Below are 20,530 nucleotides of genomic sequence, written 5' to 3' on the forward strand. Positions count from 1 at the left end.
GCCACATTTTTTAATATGTCAAAACAAGCAGACCAGAGTTAAATACATATATTTTAGTTATGTACATATGCAAAATAACTACCAAACAAAATTAACAACAGTAATAAAAACTCTTTAAAAACTAAATGAAAGCACAACAGATTGTTGTAAAAGTTGCATTCAGATGTATTTGTTGGTGGCCGGATGTGTGTTGGATCGATTGGTCCATTTAAAGTTTTACATAAACTTTAAATGGAAATTAAGACCCGTTTAAATTTATTTTACATCTACAATACAATATTTCAGTCAATTAGAGGGTTTTTAATGCTTAACATTTTGTTTTTAAAATGTAAGACATTTTAAGACTTTTTAAGATGCTGCAAAGGAGAGAAAAGCTACGGAGAGAATAGATAAAGGAGTTTGGTAAATGAGATCAGAACTTACCACCTATGTTGTGCATCGTTATGACAACAGCTGCCAGTATTTTCCCCGGGTGTCCAAACGCTCGTTTACCCAGTTGTTCATAAGCGCGAATACCTGTAAATACAAAATTACAAAACAGTGATTAATGATTCAGCCTGATGGACACAAATCTTCACATGCAGTGATCTCAAGTATTAATTCATCACTGTTATTAAAGCAAAAGTCAAAATAAATAAATAAATTAAAGAAAATTATATTTACTTACACTTTATTTTTAAATAGCACAATATTTTACACAGATTGCCATTTAAATTATAAGGTTTCAAATTAAAAATTCTGTATTCAGTTTAAAAATGCAAAATAATACCAAATAAAGGGATTGCTTTTCCGAAAATTACATTTCCCACAAATTTTCTCTTAAACAAGTTAATTAATTATTATCTGACACTATTATTTAGTTATTAAAGTCAATCCAGAGCCTTGGCAAATGACCCTGAGCAGACTAGGAAGACATTTTATTTTAACTGGCTGTTTTTGGGCTCTGTTTCAACTGAAGATCTTCCATGCATTACGAAAGTAGGAAAATAAACATCAATCATCTACATCTGAAGGAACAGCACAATTTCATTCTTGAGGGAATTATCTTTTTAAGAACTTTTAGAGTACTGAACAAAAAATGAGCACCATGTAAGTCCCTTTTTACAACACAGGCATTGGAATCAAAGAGAGGGGTCTGGATGCAAACCTGGTGCAGTGCAATTTGGGCATCTAATGATTTTTAATGCGCTCACCTAACCCCACCCCTAACCCTAACCCTCACAGTGACGTCACTAGCTCCATTGATTGCATTGTATCTGACATTGCATCACTGAGATATGCAGTCTCAACTTGCATCATCAGGGCTGCATCCAGATACTATTGAAATCAAGTGGAAATGTTCACAACTTCTCCATACCCACAACTCCTGCGCTCCTCAGCAGAAGATGCACGGAGTATGATGACAAAACAGCAATGCAGGTCAACAAAACCCTATTAAAACAAGCAGAAAATATGAACAGTAAACAGGAAATTGGACAAGATAGTTTTTGTCATATAAGTCATGATATAATAACACAATTTGAATGCTCTACATAGATACAAATTGACAATTACGGCATTCAAGAATCAAATAATTATATACTTATATATATTATATTTAAAAAAATGTTAAAATCGTCATACAACTTTTTACAGAAAAAAAAAACATCTTAAATACCTACACTGCAGACATTTAGGGTTTAAACAAATGGGTGATGCATTGTGGGATACTCACAGAAAGAGGACAATCCCAGTGTTGGACATGGCGTAGGACAGTCCCAGAATCCCACTTCCCATGATGGCATTGCTGAGGTTGAAGACAGACATTCCAAATGACGTCTTTCCTTCAAACTAGCGGATAAAACAGACAAAGAAAGAACGAGAAGGTAGGGAAAAAAAAAAAACTTTTATTGACCTTAATATGAGCCTCAAATTATGAGCTGTATCTTAATTTCTGCACTCACGTCTGTAAACTGAGGGGTTTTTCCTCCATCACTCTTGTGTGGCAAAAACTCCTCTCGTTCAGTTGGCTCTCTAAAATAAACAAATATCATTCTATAAATGTATCAATCAACAGGTCATCAATTATGATACTACAATTTTTGATAACACTTTAATTTACATTCATTCATTCATTCATTCATTTTCTTTTTGGCTTAGTCATTTTGTTAATCTGGGGTTGCATGAAAATTTTGGTTTTCATGCATATATTAATATACAAAGCAATTAAATAAACATTTAAGCAAGTCAACACGCCAGCGAGCTCAATTGCTCATTATACATGTTGGCACAATCAAATAATTTTAACCATTTTGTTCAAAAGCTTTTGGGCCTGAGCATCTTCTTTACGCTAGAGCCTATAAATGTTTTTTCTATTGCCTGTACAATGTTCAGACAATGTTCATAAATGCTCTTTAAACTGTTTTTGTTATTGTTTTTCCTTAATCGTAAGTGGCTTTGGACCAAAGCGTCTGCTAAATGACTAAATTTAAATGCTTTACAGTACTCAGATTATCAAGTTATCAGCACCGAAGGGGATTGTATTTTACAGTTAAGTAAATAAATGAGATGTAACAAGATCAGTGACAAACATTTGAAGACCATGAGAGCTTGTGTGAGAAGATTAGAATTTCTCCACAAATCTAAATATGTAAAGGATATTTTCATTGCTCATAACATCTGGAGAGAAAAAGGCGCAGACATTGGATAAAGGATGAAAAGTATGGCGAGCAATTAGGCAAACACCTGTTACTAGATAGTATTTGTTAAATAGATATTGTATTTATTATTAAATACTAGCATTTATGCTTATTATTTTATAGTAGTTGTTAATTGGATACTGGTATCTATTTAATAGATACTGTTACTTATTTCATAAGTGACTAGTAGCATTTGTATTGTAAAACTTTTAAAAAGGAAAGAAATATATTTGACTTCTATCATGTTGATTTTTTATGAAATAGTACCTACTAATGCATACTATATATTCACACGAAAAGTGAAAATGTACTCACTATTTACTCTCACTTATGTGGTTTCAAACCTTTTTGAGTTTCTTTATTCTATTGAACACAAGATAAGGTATGTTGAAGAAAGCATGTAACCATTGACTTCCATGAAAAACAAATTCTATGAAAGTAAATGGTTACCGGTAATTAGCTTTCGTCAAATTGTCTTCTGTGTTCAACAGCAGAAAGAAACTCATAAAGGTTTGGAACAAGTTAAAGGTGACTAAATGATGACAGAATTGTCAGTTTTGGGTGAAATATAATCATTAATATTTAACCCTTTAATAATTAGAAACTAGCACTTACTCATTAGGTATTTAGTTCTGGTATGTATTCGTTCTATACTAGCACTTATTAATAAATACCAGTAGTTATTTATCAAGTACTTTTTTCCTTATATCACATATGTTAAAACAGAATGGCCACAGTAGATTTAATAAAAAATTACTAGCAACATTTCGAATAAGCATTAGTAGCATGTACTAGCAGCAAAATAGATATGAATAAATTAAAAATCTATTTACATACATTGAAAAATAAAAGTTTTTTAAACTAATTTGGTAAAAAAAAAAAACATCATTCATTTCGATACAACATGTTGAAGTAATATGTTCAGGTAAACCTCAAAGTGTTGATTTAATGTTAAAAGCAGCTTGCCATGCTAGTGCACATACATGTTCTTTCTGTTTGTGCAGCTTTAAATTTATTGTCTCCTTTCATTTTGTGGACTACAAACAGTAAAATAGAGAATTCTAATACAATCAATCAAAACAAAATCATCTTCTTTTCTTTTAATGTCTTGAAATGGTATTTATATCAATTAATTATTTTTTTATTAATTTCTACAGCACACAATTGTTTATTTTTGACTTTTAAAAAAATTAGGATTGTGAGATTTACAGCATTGCAGTTTTATATCTCGTGATTGTAGCTTTTTCTTAAATATTCTCTTTATTATGTTTTTTACAACAGTACAAATTATAACTTTTATATATGTATACTTTTTTCTTTTAAACAAAAAGTTGTAACATCAAGTTAATATTATATGTATAAGAAAACTAAAAAAACAGAGAAAAGTGAGGAGAAGAGGAAAAAGAGAAAAACTAAATAATGGGGGATTTGATGAGATGTTTTTAGGGTTCAGTCACTGCTCTCTCCAATAAATGGATTCCATATTACATGGAAATTTTTATTTTTATTTTTAAGTCTTTGCTTCTTATGTTTAAGGGAAGACATGACCTTTTTATTAATGTGGAGCAACATGGAGGATCTTTTCATTTCCAATGCAATAAAATCAATCTATGTACCAAAAGAGTTACAAATCTAATCACTTTACGTTGATTTTTAGATTATTCTGCATCATGACTGACACCAAATATAGCTAAAATAGGCCCAGGGCCAGTTTAAATCCAACAGAGCATGCACATAGACTTCCTGACTTTGTAAAGTAAGTTTTACTCACGTATGTCTTTTTTTGCATTAATTTATATATTACGAAACACTAAGTAACTATTGCTTGGGTATATCCATTTAAATTTAATATTGTATTTTAACCACAATAGGCAAGGCAGTGGCGCAGTAGGTAGTCCTGTCGCCTCACAGCAAGAAGGTCGGTGGTTCGAACCTCGGCTCAGTTGGCGTTTCTTTGTGGAGTTTCCATGTTCTCCCTGCCTTTGTGTGGGTTTCCTCCGGGTGCTCTGGTTTCCCCCACAGTCCAAAGACATGCGGTTCAAGTGAATTGGATAAGCTAAATTGTCCGTAGTGTGTGAATGTGTGTGTGGATGTTTCCCAGAGATGGGTTGCGGCTGGAATGGCATCCGCTGTGTAAAAACTTGCTGGATAAGTCTGCGGTTCGTTCCGCTGTGGTGACCCCGGATTAATAAAGGGACTAAGCCGACAAGAAAATGAAATGAAATTAATTTTGAGCACAATCAATTAAAAAAGAAATACTAAGCAGCATATTGAATTAAACCTAACATTTTGAAGTAAAAAGATAAATAGGATTTATTTCATGATTCATTCAAGCCCCAACAATCAGTTTTTACAGATACTTGTTTTCCCACCACATCTCATATTAATTAAAAAACCAAAATCCTATAATTAACTATTTTAGGACAACTCCAAAACACGTGACTGAGCAATGCCGGAGTTTGACTGCTTCTTTCAGTGGATCTACGAAAGGGAGCATCTCATAGAGCTTTATATTAGACAAGTGGAGTTGGTGCAGGATCTTAAACTGTATTAAACCATGCCTGATAAAACAAAATCATCTTTGTAACCTGAAGGGAATGCATTAATGTGATTATTAATCTGAGGTTATTTCAGTAATGAAGTGAAGGCTGTGCTGCTAAATTTCTCAGTGCCTGGAAAAAACATGATAGAGCAATGATGCAATGCTCACATTTTCCTTTTAGGTTCATTGTAGGTTCAGTCAAATGTTCCCTTAAAAATAAAAAGTAACTTTGTTTATGACTCTGTTTGTTTATAACTTTATTTATAACTGTGTTTTTGTTCTAGAAACGCAAACGATGAAGCAACTGACTAGAGTATTTGCTTCACTTTTAGCACATGTCTGTGAGGTAGCAGAAAATAGACACACGCTGACAGATTTAGCCGTACGATTCTGCTTTAAAAACAAAATGTCCAGTGGTGAATGAAACATACCCTTCCTCAAGTTGTTGAAATTCCTGGTGGTGACCATTTGTTAGTTTCTGAAGTTCCATGATGTACTTTTTCTTTCTTTTTCTCTTTTAGGCAGTAAACAGTGTGAAGTCCAAAAATGAAGGGTTTCTCTGAAGTTGATCTGCAAGATAAAAACAAAACACAATTAATAGACAATAAAATACTGAAAGAAAGTCGTTGTTAGCAGCTTTTGAAGCAAATTTTTTTTTTTGGTGGGGGGGGAGAGGGGGCATTTATAATCATTATGACATTATGAATTATCAGGATTATGAAAGCACAGTAATTCCTTTTTACAGTTACTTCAGGCAGTCTTGATTACTTCCGTGTCTTTTTCAGTCTTAATATCTCTCTATAGACGTTTTTCCTAAATTTTCTACCGATGAGAAACCGTGGGAGCAGCCGAGCTGTGCTGAATGTCCAGGAAACCTGACGTCCACGTGTCCGTTTCCCACTACATCTGTTTTGACTGGCTCTTCAGGGGCTCGTATTTCAAGTAGGAAAACAGCACAAGAGAGCACAATCCCAAGAAATCTGTAAATCTGGGTTTATTTTGGACTTTTGCCTTTTTAACTGATGAACACTTGTAAAGAAACAGATTATATAACTTGATTGGCATGAAGGTCAAACACCGCATTTATATGAAAACCATTGTTTTGGTAGAAAATACTGTTCACAATATAAATAAATGAACTTTTTAACATTTCTGTTTGTGCATCTTTAAATATATTCTCTCCTTTCATGCATCTTGTTGCCTGCAAACAGTAAATTAGGGGATTTAAATTCACTTAATTGAAACAAAATGTTCTTTTTTTTACCCTTTTGCTTTTCAATGTGTCCTTTTAAATTATACAAACTAATGTGGGTGATAATTAGACAACTCAAGCCCGGTAAAATATATCAAGGATGAAATAACATATTATTGTTTAAAAGTTAAAGAGCTGATTTATTCTACCTGAAACCAATGTATTAATGTGATTATTAATCTGAGGTTATTTCTGTAATGAAGTGAAGGCTGTGCTGCTTGGAAAATAATAATAAAAAAACAATAAGAAAATTTATGAATTTCTAGTCACTTTACAACTTTTTAGCCACTTTACAACTTTATCATGACTTTTCTGTATGCTGACAGATACTGAAACACTGTAAGATTTAGTATATACTTGTTGTTATATTGTTGCTACAACACGCATCACTAAACATTCAGTCTTTACTGACAGACAAGCTTGGCTGAAACAGCCTCTGGAGAGACTCAACCTTTGCCATCCAGACATGGCAGCTTTTACAATATAGGATCAGTGTTACTTTAATATCACGAGAAATTATTGCAGTTTTTATTAACAGTTTGAATTACTTGCACATCAAAGTGTGTATACTGTAAAAAAGTAACAATTATATGACTGCATATTTTAAAAGAAACTGTCAAAACTTCATTTATTCTGACTTTCGATTGCATTATGGCAACACAATCTTTGCTGTTTAAAAGTTTAACAAAGTTTATACTGTTTTGACATTTGTACTATGCTTACCGTAACAATATTGTATTGCATAAAAAAATTATACTTAAAAGCATGTTGGATAGAAGTTAAAGACACCAAACATAAAGTGAGTCTAAGTTTTAATTACATAAATAACATAATTGAAGTTTTGTTAGACTTATATAATTAAATAAGCATTTTATTAAATAGCATTTAACTGTTTTTCCATTAGTCTTTATTATTTTAATGGTAATACTTTATTTTGATGGTCCATTTGAGTATTAGTAGACTGTCAATATCTGTTGATACTGTTTCTTCAACAGACATTTAACTGACTATAAGAAACTTTGCAAGTACATTTTAACTTACACTTACCCTAATCCAAATTTAACAGTTTTCTTATAATCTAATGAGAATTAGTTGGTATGTAGATACAATGTAATTTAAATTCAACAAAGGGACCATGAAAATAAAGTGATACCTCTTTAATAATTAAAGTTATAATGTGCGAGTATTGATTATAAAGTATATCTGCGCTGAATCCTCAGTCATGCCAAAACTAGTATGTTATACATTTACCTGGCCTTTTACAAACGTGTAATGTTTCAGATACTTATATAACTATATAACACTTGAGATACTAAAATAATAAGTGGGATTGAATCCATATGGTGGATATTATGATTACACACTCACAAACATAACAGTGTGGGACTCAAACAGCTCCACTAAGAATGTTCCCTGCCGCATCTATGTGAATTATCCCACACTCTCTCCAACACGTAACAAAGTGTAAATGGAAAACAAAAACCTCTCCAATGCCAGAGTAAATCTGAGAAAAAATGTAAACAAATATGAGATCAGAGTGTTTATAAGACCCTGCTAAACACAGTGGGAAGAAGCAACAAGGTGAATCGCTGTTAAAAATTCACAGTCACATTCAGCCACAAGTTTGAATACGTGGCTCAGGCTTCGGAGGTTTGGGAATTTTCCAGCAGCTCCTGCCAGCTGTAGTTCGCAAGCTGCTTTCCGAACACAACCTTGTACACCCAAAAACTAGATAAGATTTGTGGCCAGCACATGGCGATTCACACTTTGGTCTTTCCTCACATACCAAAGAAATCTTACAACAGAAGTAGGTTTACGAAATGGTGTTAATATTTCACATTTCACAAAAATAAATAGAAATTTTGTTCTTCAGGTTAAAAAATAGTGATAACATAATCAACAGCTGGCACTTTAACAGTCAAAAAACATAAACAGGTAAAACAAATGTAATATCTATGAGCATTTGAGACAATAATGATGTGAATAATATTTGGGTGTTTTTTTTTCAGACCAAACCTCTTGATAAAAACCAGCCTAATATCAAGTGTAAACCTACTGGGTGGCCGAGAGAGCTAACGTGCAGCAATTTAGGTAAACACATACAATTACAAAAAAACTCCAGCAAACTAAGAAAAAATATTAATCAGTTTGACAGCACACATGCTGCAAATCCTCACAAAGGGAACTTGTAAAAAATAAAATCGCTGAATTTCCCCACAACGTAAAATAATTTCAAAAAAGTTTACTGAATTTTCTCACAATGCAAAATACCTGCATTTTCTCACAACACTAGCAAAAAGAGTAGAAATGTTTCAAGGGGACCCTAAAACATGAAGCTCACCACTGTGCCGTGACTATTGTTGCTAGATCGGATATGGATGCGGCCAGAAGTTAACAAGAATTATATATATTATTATGAAATTTCCCATTTATTGTATTTTATTAACATCTACCCTCACCTCAACCCTAAACCCAACCATACCAGTAATGTAAAAACAGTAGCTGTACCGAGTATTATTCATTCATTCGTTTTCTTGTCGGCTTAGTCCCTTTAGTAATCCAGGGTCACCACAGCGGAATGAACCGACAACTTAACCAGCACGTTTTTACGGAGCGGATACCCTTCCAGCTGCAACCCATCTCTGGGAAACATCCACACACACACACATACACACACTCATACACTACGGACAATTTAGCCTACTTAATTCACCTGTACCGCATGTCTTTGGACTGTGGGGGAAACCGGAGCACCTGGAGGAAATCCACGCGAACACAGGGAGAACATGCAGATAAGTTATACCTATTTATCACTTTAAAACCCACGCGAACGTATTTATTGTTAAACAGTGTCATAAAAAAAAAATGCTGCTATGTTAATGTGGATATCGCACTTCTGGCCGGCCGCAAATCCGATATAGACTTTACCCCGTGACTATGGCTGTTTCTCAATTCCAAGAAAGCAAAGAATGGACTTGCGTTCCTGTGGAGGCCAGTCTCTCAAGTTACCTCAGAAGAACGAACTCGGGAGACTGCGAAAACACAGAATGCGTTCTGCGAGAAATGAGATGCTGCATTCTTCCTGATGGTCACATGACCTTCACATGTTTTTAATGGAAATAGATTTAAACATTACAGCATTCATACAACAATTTGTTTTCCTCTTTTCACAATGTATATTATGCATAAACACCTTACAAATAAACGTTGCACAATACAAATGAAACTAATTTTAATACAAAGTTCAGCAAATAAACACCATTAACATGTTTATGGCTTTATTAAGATTTTCATGGTAATGTTTAATTCACCGTTTCATTTAGGGAAACTCTTGAGATAAATAAGCTTTATCTCTGAACTTAAATAATAAATCTGTATTAAATGTTGGTTTCCAATCTCCTTTAATCAGCCAATCACAATGACTTCTGGGACTTTTGTTTTGGCCTCAAGTTTGCATTGATGCGTTCTCAATATCAAGAACACATCCTTTCATGCATCCTCCGTTTTTGCAGTCTTGAGTTTGGAATTGAAGTTTGGCGGTGATGACGTTCCATGAGAACACAAGGACACAAGATCACTGAGAGACCCATATTGAGAAACAGCCCCTTGCTTAGTGATGTTGTTGGTTGATCTTTGAAAGGTGAGTTTTTTTATTTGTTTATTTTATTTTAAAATCCTGATTTTTGTGTCTTTCGTGTTTTATTATCCTAAATAATAGCTGGGTCTGTCATGTTGTAGGGTCCCCTTGAAACATATCTGTTGTGCTTTGTTATTTCTGAAAGAGTTGTGAGAATTAGCATTTTTCGTAATTTGACGTTTTAATAATTTTTTGAAGCTCTCTCAGTTACCGTAAGCTGTAAACAATTTTACGTAGTCATGTAATATGAAGTGGCTATTTCATACTAATTTATATGATTTTATTCATATGAAACGTTTGATTTTTAAAAAGAGGAATGCCCTCAAACCCTACCCTAAAACCCACGCCATCATTGTTGACAATATTCTGTAGAATCTACAGTAACTTACTGTAAGGCCGTGCTCACACTAGGTACAGTTGCCTCGAACCAGGCCAAAGCACGCTTGTCCCCCCTCCCGTCTCCCCCGACGGCCCGCACTCACACCACAATCGGGCCTCGGCATGCTAACGTCATCGATGCTACGCTGTTCAGTGAGAAGCGCTCTCACTCAGCATCACAGTGGAGATTCCTCTAGTTATATCGTTTCAGTCGTTTGATATGCAGTGACATTCAGTCAAATATTTCGCCAAACAGTCCTTATAGGGATGCGGTGACAGTCAGATATTTCACCGAACAGATCCGCCACTTTTGGCGCTCATAAACAATTATAATGCTCTCGTGCTGCAGGAATGAGGAGGTTTGCTGAAGGTGCCCAGCTGTCGTGCAGTGAGGAGTTTGCGTCTTTAATAAACTACGACAGTTTGCGTTCACTGAACAGTAAGAATGATTAATAAATTCATATGAAACATACCCTTAAAATTCACGTCTCGCTTTCAGTTCCGGGCTTCTCAAGCCCAAGTGAACCTCTCTCAGGCCCACCTCTTCCAACCGGCCCAGGGCCGGCCAAGTGAACTGTGTTTAAGCCCGATTCAGCGCACTCACACTTCTCAAATGATCCGGGAAACGAGCCTGGGCACGGTACGGACGACATAGTGTGAGTAGGCCCTAAATCAATTACAGTAAAATTACAGTTTTTACATTTACAGCACCATTTATCTTGCTCTATTTGTATTCACAGCATTGTGCATCTTTACTTTAAAATATACAGACATTGCAACTTTTGTAGAGTAAAATAAAATGCAGTACATACTGTATTACAGGTAAATACTGTAAAATACTGTTATCGCTAATAAAGTCCTACTAAAACCCACAAATAAAGTCACACAAATTCATATGAATAAGCCACTATGAATCAAAATGTCACTAATTGCAGTGAGAATGCATACAATAATTGAAATGATTTTGATTTTGTTTTACCTGTACGCGCTGGTAAAAAAAATTCAATCACCCTTTTCAAGGAGTTTTTTTCCAACTAAAAATCTTCTTTATTGTTCTACTGAATTAAAAGGTCACCAACATCTTGGATGTCCTGATGATAAATAAAGTAACATCACGTTTTTTTTTTATTTTAAGTAAACTCTTAAAGTTTAAAAATATAATATGCTATACATGAAATTCTGGAGTAACTGAGACTTGATGGGTAATGTATGCATCCTAAATGCAGTGCATACTCAGAGCAGCTAAATATGGCATAACATCATTGAAGACGTGTCTGTGACCAAATTAAATACTCATAAATTATACGTTGTTTCAGCAAGGCAATTAACACTCATCTGAGAAGACATAAAAGCAACGCAACCTTTCTAAACATCTGACTCTCATTAGCATAACAAATTAATGGATTGTCACTATAAAGTTTCCAAGATTTAGCATTCATTTGCCAGCCTGTCTGAGATGTTGACCTTTTGTACCGCGGTCTGGTAAAATTCCACACTGCATGGTAAAAGTCATTAAAGTGTCTGACCCGTCAGGCTCAACGCTAATTCTGTTATGAGAATCTGCAGGCTGAAACAGAGAGCTATAGGGTCTGTAGTGTGGATGTACTGTTTGCCTGTAGACACGTGAATACAATTAACAGCAATGAAGCATTGCAGATGAATGTTTCGGAAAGCTGATGCATCTTATCATACACTCACAGGCATTATGTCTTGATTAAACTCACAACTGAAAGATTTGACTTTTGCGGGAACTTAAATTAACATGTAAATGCTACTGCCTCAAATTTAAAAGTTGCATCAAATAAAGGCATTTTTTTTCACAAAAAACAAACTGACTTAAACATAAAACTGACTCTATTTTACCTCATATCAAAACTGAAGTTGGAATACGGTTGACGAATTTTAATAATCACTAAAATCTTTAACGGTAGTTTTTAATCCAAACTTCGATTTTTGACAAGATACTACAGGTTCAAATACTGAAATTACCATGAGTACTATTTTCTCAAGAATTAAGTTAAAACTAAGAAGTTTTAAAAAGGTGTAATTTTACTTTGACTTGTACATTTTAGTGCAGACTTTCGTCAACCTGTAGTTTATTTTTTGTCTATGCGATTGGCATTTAATCGAATGTGTTAATTACCATTGACTGTTTGTTAGATTTACAAGCAGTGGTTTCTGTATCAGCTTTTTTCAGTATTTAAAAAAACATTATAAATAGATTATGCGAAAGTTAAATAAATTAAGCGTTATTTCATGCAAGCTACACTCAAAAAATTCTGTTTGTTCAAACAACTTATTTAAAATGAGCTGAAACAATACAACTCTTGAGGTTTTTTTTGTAACAATTTAATGGTTTTATGTTCAATCCACATAAATTTGTCAAAACTAATATGCTAACTTAACTCCTTAATGTTGTCCCAACCCACATCGATTGTGCGGAACTTAGTTTATAGCGTATAGCATTAACCAACAGTATGGAGAAAGTTACTTTAGAAAGTAATTCATAACAATATTGAGGTACTGTCCAAAAACTAGATGCATTACTTATTTTTTATGGTAAGTAATGTGTTATGTTGCTTTTAAGTTACTTTTGCATTACTTTTTCTGATTCTCTTTCAGAACTTGGTAGGTTTTTAAAAAAAAATTAAATAGTTAAACTTAAAGCTTAGTTGTTAGTCAGAACCGAAGGTCTTACATGCATAAATCTGTGTAAATTAACATAGTAATAGTAATTAACAACACACCCTATAATCTTCATTTAACATTAAAAAAAATGAAAATGAATGTGGGATAATGTTATTTTTGGAAAACATCCTGACCCCCAGAGTTCTACAATCCATATATACAAATCAATGTAAGTTTAAAGCAATGTGTTTGCTACTTGTTTATTTTTTGTCTTATGAAACATTAAAATTGCTGTGCTTTCAGATAATCCTTTCTCCTTTTACTTTTCTTGCATGTGTTTAAAATAATGATAAAATTAAAAATGAAAAATTTAAAGAATCAACTGAATAATAAGAATCCCAGACATGTAAGACTCTGCTGTCTTCATTTCTGTCTGTTCCTACAATCTCTCGTTGTGTGCGGGATTCAACGTGACTGCATTTGTTTTATTTCAGCAATCTTTTAAAAGCGAGTGAACTAAACTAAAAAGTAACTCAACTATTATTACTTAATTATTAAAAATATTATTACTAAAGTAATGCATTTAACTTTTCTTACTCTTTTACACTTTACTTGTTACTAGGAAAAGTAATATTATAACGTAACTCGCTTTACTGGTAATGCGTTACCCCCAACACTGTAAACCAACATTAACATACAGAACCATAATGTAATGTTAACATTAGCACGAACGACAAGTTCAGCTAAAGAGGGTTTAAAAGCCATATGTTATGTAACATTGCTTGTGAACATGAGTCATGCTGTATGTAAACTAGCCGAAACTACATTCCAGAAAAGCAGCATTCAAACTCTCTTCAACAGTCGATAAATGACTACTTTTTAAACATTGCACCCTTATTCTAACTTGCATATTTCTACATTGCAATATCTTACTAAATGAACACCAAAAACCTTTTCATGGAAAATCCCCTATAAATTACATTTCTCAGCTGCAAAATGTCACACTCGTGTATCAGCCAAGAATTTCACCCTGAAGGCAATTTGCCTACTATCAAGTGAAGAAAGAGATTCAGACCTCTTCCTGTCAAGACCACCTCAAACCAGCACCACTCCTTAACAAACTGCCTGATCAAGAGTGAAGTGCTAACTAGAGTAACCAGATTGACTGTAACCTGAGGCAGATTTCGTAAATGCAGCACAAGAGAACTGGCTTGTAATGTGACTGGCTGTGGTCTCTAGATCCGAATTGTAAATGTAAATGTTACTAAAGTATGTTTTTCCAGGTATATTTTGGTCATATAATCCTTCAAATTAACTGTCAGACAAATGATGAGTTATTTATGTGAACTTTAAAGGATTGGCGTAAAACATTAGTATGGTAGTCATTGAGGGGCTGGAGAAGGAGAAAGATAGAGAAAGCAGTGGGGGAGGGTGGTGAAGAAAGGAGGGTGAGGTGTGCTGTGACATCTAATAACTATATTAACCCTTTACCTCCCGCTGCCACTGATTCTCAGAACTTCAGCACTTGATTTACTAAACCTTGGGTTCTTAACCTTTCAGACAAGAAAAGTGTCATGTTTTCCTCAAAAATATTAAGTAGCACAACATTTTTAGAAAAGTTGAAAACTATACCAAACTACACCAATGATTAAAAGTGTTAAATGTATGTTTTTACAGTAACTTATTTTACCTTTACTGTAAAACCCAGCAGTCAACTATATCAAATGAAATGAGTGTAGTTAACTTAAAATTTACTGAAAGTTAATTCTACTCATTTCAAAAGAGTTTTGAACTCAGTGTTGAAGGTAATGAGTTTATCAAATACCTTTTTACTTTAAGTTAAATGGAGTTCACAGTACTCATATAGATTAGTTTTTTTTAACTCAAATGGTTCGTTGCAACAGTTTGAGTTGCCTTAACTTATTGGGTTTTAAAGTACTCAGTTGGTTTTGTTTCCCAAAAAGAGAAAAACAAATTGACAGCAAAATTTTTAATAGCAGTTTGTAATTTTAGTACTTTCTATTTTGTTTAATTTTATGTTATATAATGCTAAATGAACTTGCTTACATGAAACTGCTGAGACCTTGTGGATAACTTATTAATTAATATGTAAACAAATATATGTAAAAAAAATTAAATATGTAAAACAACACCAGAATTCCCCTTCATACACAGTAAAAAGACAATAAAAGTAAAAATGACGAAAGTTAAATTACAGACATTTACCATAAAATAACAGACGGTAAATTATAGAAATTTATCGTAAATTTTAATTTAAGGAAATTTCTGTTATTTAAAATCAGTTCATTTACGGTAAATGTCTGTAATTTAATGGCCATTATTTTAAGTTTTTTTTCTGGCACCCCAGCTGCCAAAAAATACTTAAAATAACAGATTTTTTTAGTGTACACAAAAATAAATTTCTGATTTATTGAATTATGATAAGCAAAATCCCAACCAAGCTTGAGCATTCAGTCTTTAAATTCATGTTTTGTTTTAAGTCCAGTTAGATATGGCCATTGTTGCATTCATATTTGAACAGAACTCACTCAGTTAATTTGTAAGTGGACCCAAACTCTATTTTAATAAGCTAATATTTTCATTGTTTACTGCACACCAAGAGACACTTGGCAGCATTCACACTTATTCAAATAATCCACACAAACAAAGCAATCGCCCACAAGTTTATTTTAATCTAACCAAACCGGCCATGTTTAAACACACCCTTACAAACACCGAACCAAATCAGTAACCAAACAACTTTAAATCCCAATTGTAACACTAACAGCCAAATTTGCAACAACAAAAGAGTTTGTGGACCAGTTTTGGCAGGTTAGCAAATCCCACCCTCTATATTATATGAACTCATTGACAGCCAGAGCTAAACAACCATCTCTCCACCCACTCCAATTCAGTCACATTCCTTTTTTTGCCTCCATCCATTTCCTGTCGTTCTCTGTAGACTCTCTCCCTATATGTCAACATCTCACACTATTGCGATCCATTTTAAGGCCTTGGCTAGCGGTGTATTACAGGGCTTGAATGCTCTTTTTATGGCAGACACATCGGTAGTAGTGTACTTGCCCATGCTTAAATTGCCAGAGTATTTCCCAGGAGATAATATGATCCCTTCAACTCAGAGGCCACATATATATGTGTGCCAAAACTCTGGTTCCAGAGAATGTGGAGCAAGCTTTACTACCAGATTGCATTTTCCAAATTAGATCAAATTCACTCCTAAACCCCTAGGACTCCAACAGTGGTAAAAGGCCAAGTCTGGTCATTGTTGTAGACCACACAATGCACTCGCTGACCTCTGCACAGGCTCATTTCCCCCAGCTGAAGTCATGTACGTTCAGTATGTCCAGGACATCCGTTTAAAAAAAGCTACGGAAGCCATTTGAGGTTTATCAATTGTGTGGGTCACAACTACAGTGTCTACATTGTGGCTTGAACACCCCTTCAAATAATTAAACACATTCCATTTTCGTTTTGTACCTGATAATGATTTCCTCCAATTTTCCTCTTAGATAATGGCGGTATGAGGAAATAGATTATAGGATTGTTTATACTCTGTTTCTTTCACAATTTACCCACAGAACGTCATGTGCGAAGATTACGAAATAACTAAGTGGAAGTTCTTCACCTGAAGTCGACAACTAAAACTGGTAAGCAAGAAGACATTGTGTGAATTCAGGCGTACAAAATCCACAAAATAAACACTGGGTGAAGGGACTCATGTTCTTTTTAGGTTACATTTACTTTCTAAACAAACAGAGGAAGAAATACTGGCCATTTCATTTTAGCATTAAAACAAACTGAGTTATAGTTATCATGTTAAAATACTATTTTTTTAAATGCAACACTATAAATAAGTAATTTGAAGGCTGAACTGTGTAAACTCTTTACTGTCTGTTTGGCATCCAGCAGCATGTAAGAAAAGTGATTTCAGCATCAATTCGTAGAGAAAGTGGAATTTGAATTATGAATATGTGCTTTAATTTATAAGCAGTATGCTTATATTACTGGTATCAAACACAAAATGATGGAAATATCGAATCACACTGCGAGACTTCTTCCTCTGTATTTTTATCTGGTTTTCCAGTGCAAATATAATATTTTTTACATCAAGATACTTTCACTTGGAATCAAAATGACAGTAGATAAGAAACCTTGTTTTCTGATTTTTAAATCCAAATTAATCAAGCTTCCCATTAAAACAAGAACACATATCAGTCAATGGGATCAGTAAAATAAACTTACTTCAAATGGAAAAGTAATTTAAACCTCACTGACAAATTTTTGTTTATCTTTCAAACATAAACTCATTTCAATTTTCAGAAAACAATTGCGTCTTAAGTAATAGTACATAGATTCATAATAGATCACATTTTTTATTGGAAAACAAAATTACTAATGAAGATATAGTTTTTGCAATGCATGCAGTATTTATTTACACAGATTTATGCATGTAAGACCTTCTGTTCTGACTTAAGATTTAACAACTTTAAGATTTAAGCTTTAAGTTTAACTTTTTAAGACCCGCAGAACACTTGAATTGCATGTGAATTGAATTGCACTTGAAAAGCTTTGCAGTTACAGTTGTGATGGGCTCAGTGGGATAGCAAAGTGTCCGCTGGGTGTTTAAATGACTCCCAGCAGGTGAACATCCGTGTATTGTTTACCTACTGTTTCATGAATACTTTGTAATAGGACAATCTACTCATTTGACATATTGAGTTTCATACAGTATATTTTGATAAATGATGCTAATAGTAAATAAATAGGAATTTTTTTGTTCTCTGATTTAACTTTGTAGAAGAGTAACTGAGTAATTGATGCCCCTTTTCCCTGAATACACAACATAGTTGCTCTTTAAAAGTCTTTACTGAATAAATCCTCGTGGCCAACCTCTCACGATTCAACGTGGTGCACTGTGTACCCTCACACATTGCGTAACAATTTTTGGATGGTTTGAATATTTTTAGCTCTTTATACACTACTTGGTTTTGAAAAGACTTCAGTGTATCAGAAGAATGATCAAGGTGTAATCGCAATTCCTACAAGGAACTCACCAAAGAGTGGAGAGAATGAGAAAACACTGCATGTTGACAAGTTACCTGTTAATCAAGTTATTTTTCTTACATTGTCATAGGGGTTTAGCTTTAAAGAAACATTCCACACATCAAATCTTTTCAAAACAAACCCAATACAAAGAAATAGTTGCTTGTCCAAATTGTGCAGATATTTTTTTGGGTGGGTCCGGCAACATTCAACAAAAAAAAACTCATAAGACATAGTGAGAGGCTTAACATATGCTGTCTTAAATTTGCAACCATGTATCTCCAAGACTAAATCAACTGGTGGCCTTTTATATCTGGCTCTAGTCCTGCAATTGGACATATGATACCAGCAAAACGTCATTTACAGTGTGCATAAAAAGATTTTCCTCTGCAGCTCACACACACTTTCTCTATTATTCTGTCACATATAGCCTTTTCTTTACCACACTGTGGAGTGAACGACAAAAAAGGCACAATCAAACGAAAATCTCACTAATCTAAACAAATCTTCTAGATACAAAAAAGCCACTTAAAAGTGTAATTAATTGGAATCAAAGAGAAATTTGTTTAACAGTAAAACAAGCTTGTTAATACACAATGAAACTGTAATTATGTTAACCAAACTCTTCTAAGCCATTAAGCCTTTACTGTCAACCGCAGTTTGATTTTTATATCCATGTGCTCAAGCAAGACAAGAGATCTACAGAAAAGAAAAACCCTTCTCACCTTTTTAAATGGCTGTTGTTGTTGTTGTTGTTGTTTTCTCAAATGTAGTGCTGCTGAAGCATTCTCTGAGAGATTTTCTTGGTTGAGGTGTTGCGTTTTTATCCCAGTTGTTAAAAGGTTTAAGTAGAGCCCAAGAGAGAAAGAGAGAAAGGACGGTGTGGTTCTTCTGAAGAGAGTAAGGCAGGAGGCAAGGGTGGGAAGCACATGGAGAAAAAAAAAGGGAGGGAGGCAGCTTCTCAATGCAGTCTCGAATTACATGTGATGTCACGTACAACACAAGCCACTGTTGAACTCTCTTAATGCAGACAACAGCTTTCCATTTATTAGCTCTTTGACATGGGTTCGTCTCTCATTCAGCAAACTGATGGAATGGCATGCAGTCCAAAATGAAGACATATTTTCAGCTGGAAGAGTTCAAACTCTGAATTAAATGGGTAAAGGTGGGTTTGGAGATTTGAGGTTTCTCCCTTCCCCCGTTTTCTTGGAGGGCTTCATGGAATTATGGTCACAAGTTGTAGTACAGTGCTTAGCATGATTGAGTAAATCCCATTTTAAAAATAAATATTTTTATCAATTTCTCAGAGAATATCGGCAATGTATTTTGATGCATTTAAACAAAACAGTTTTATTAAACAGATATATTTATTAAAATAATATTTCAGTCACCAAACATTTTTAGAAATTGAACAATAATACAATTAATTTAAGCAAAATGTTGTAAAAATAAATTACAAACTACAAAATTTCAAATAAATTTTTCCTTTTTTCTTTTCTTGATTCTTCCTCTTTTTTAAATTTGTATTTAATATTTTTCTGTAACCTAAATTTGGGTGAACTAGTTTTTGGACCGTTATCGTAAGTTATTTTGCTCCAGATTTGGCTTCAGTATTGACTAATCTGATGTATATGCACACATGGAATATTGTAGACCTTCCTATTAAAAATATGAATTTAAAAGATATATTTGTGAGGGGTGTAATTATGCTGAGCACTGTATAAACGTACATGTACTTTTTTTTCTATTACCAGGGAATATTTAAATAGGGTTTTAAGATACATCTTCTTTCCCAAGTTATGTTATATTATTATATGAACAATGGGTTTTGTGGCTAAGGAATGTACTAAGAAGATTATAAGGAATTCTTGAGCAGGAAAATTGATCCTGTTCATATACGAGGAGATTACTTTCAACAGCATAAGAAATGGTCAATGAGTTCAGAAGCTTTTATGGTTTATATTACTAGAATATCAAGACTTGTGTTAAAAAAAATTCTAAAAATTAAACACTTGCTTAGTTTTTTTATTAACTTCAACCAAATTATATGACAAAAAAAAGGTTTTTTAATCTTTGAGATGTGATTGTGATAGAGCACAGAGATTTAGAGAATGTGGATCCAGATTTTGTTATAAATTGATATTCTGAATAAAAATAAATGTACTAAATAATTTATTCACAAATGCAAAGTTTTTAAAAATATAGCACCGCAGTCTAAACGGGTAGTTCATCCAAAAATAGAAATTACCTCATTATTTAATTTCCCTCATGTGATTTTAAACCGAAGAATTTCTTTCTTCTGTTGCACACAAAATGAGATAATTTGAAGAACATTGGTTGCTGGTTCCCAC

General features: G+C 33.7%; 1 protein-coding gene across 1 annotated transcript in view; it reads right to left on the bottom strand.

Annotated features, from left to right (window-relative positions):
* Positions 1–19,059, bottom strand: part of slc38a5b (solute carrier family 38 member 5b) — a 31,727-nt gene extending 12,668 nt beyond the window's left edge. The window contains exons 1-6 of the mRNA NM_001002648.1: positions 18,905–19,059; positions 5,652–5,790; positions 1,944–2,013; positions 1,715–1,830; positions 1,358–1,431; positions 424–516 (exon numbers count right to left, since the gene is read on the bottom strand). Of these exons, the coding sequence (NP_001002648.1) occupies positions 424–516; positions 1,358–1,431; positions 1,715–1,830; positions 1,944–2,013; positions 5,652–5,710 (412 nt within the window). The 5' untranslated portion in view covers positions 5,711–5,790; positions 18,905–19,059. The remainder of the gene's footprint in view (positions 1–423; positions 517–1,357; positions 1,432–1,714; positions 1,831–1,943; positions 2,014–5,651; positions 5,791–18,904) is intronic.
* Between the last annotated feature and the right edge of the window lie 1,471 nt (positions 19,060–20,530).

The sequence above is a fragment of the Danio rerio genome, chromosome 8 (assembly GCF_049306965.1).
Source record: "Danio rerio strain Tuebingen ecotype United States chromosome 8, GRCz12tu, whole genome shotgun sequence".
Classification (NCBI taxonomy): domain Eukaryota; kingdom Metazoa; phylum Chordata; class Actinopteri; order Cypriniformes; family Danionidae; genus Danio; species Danio rerio.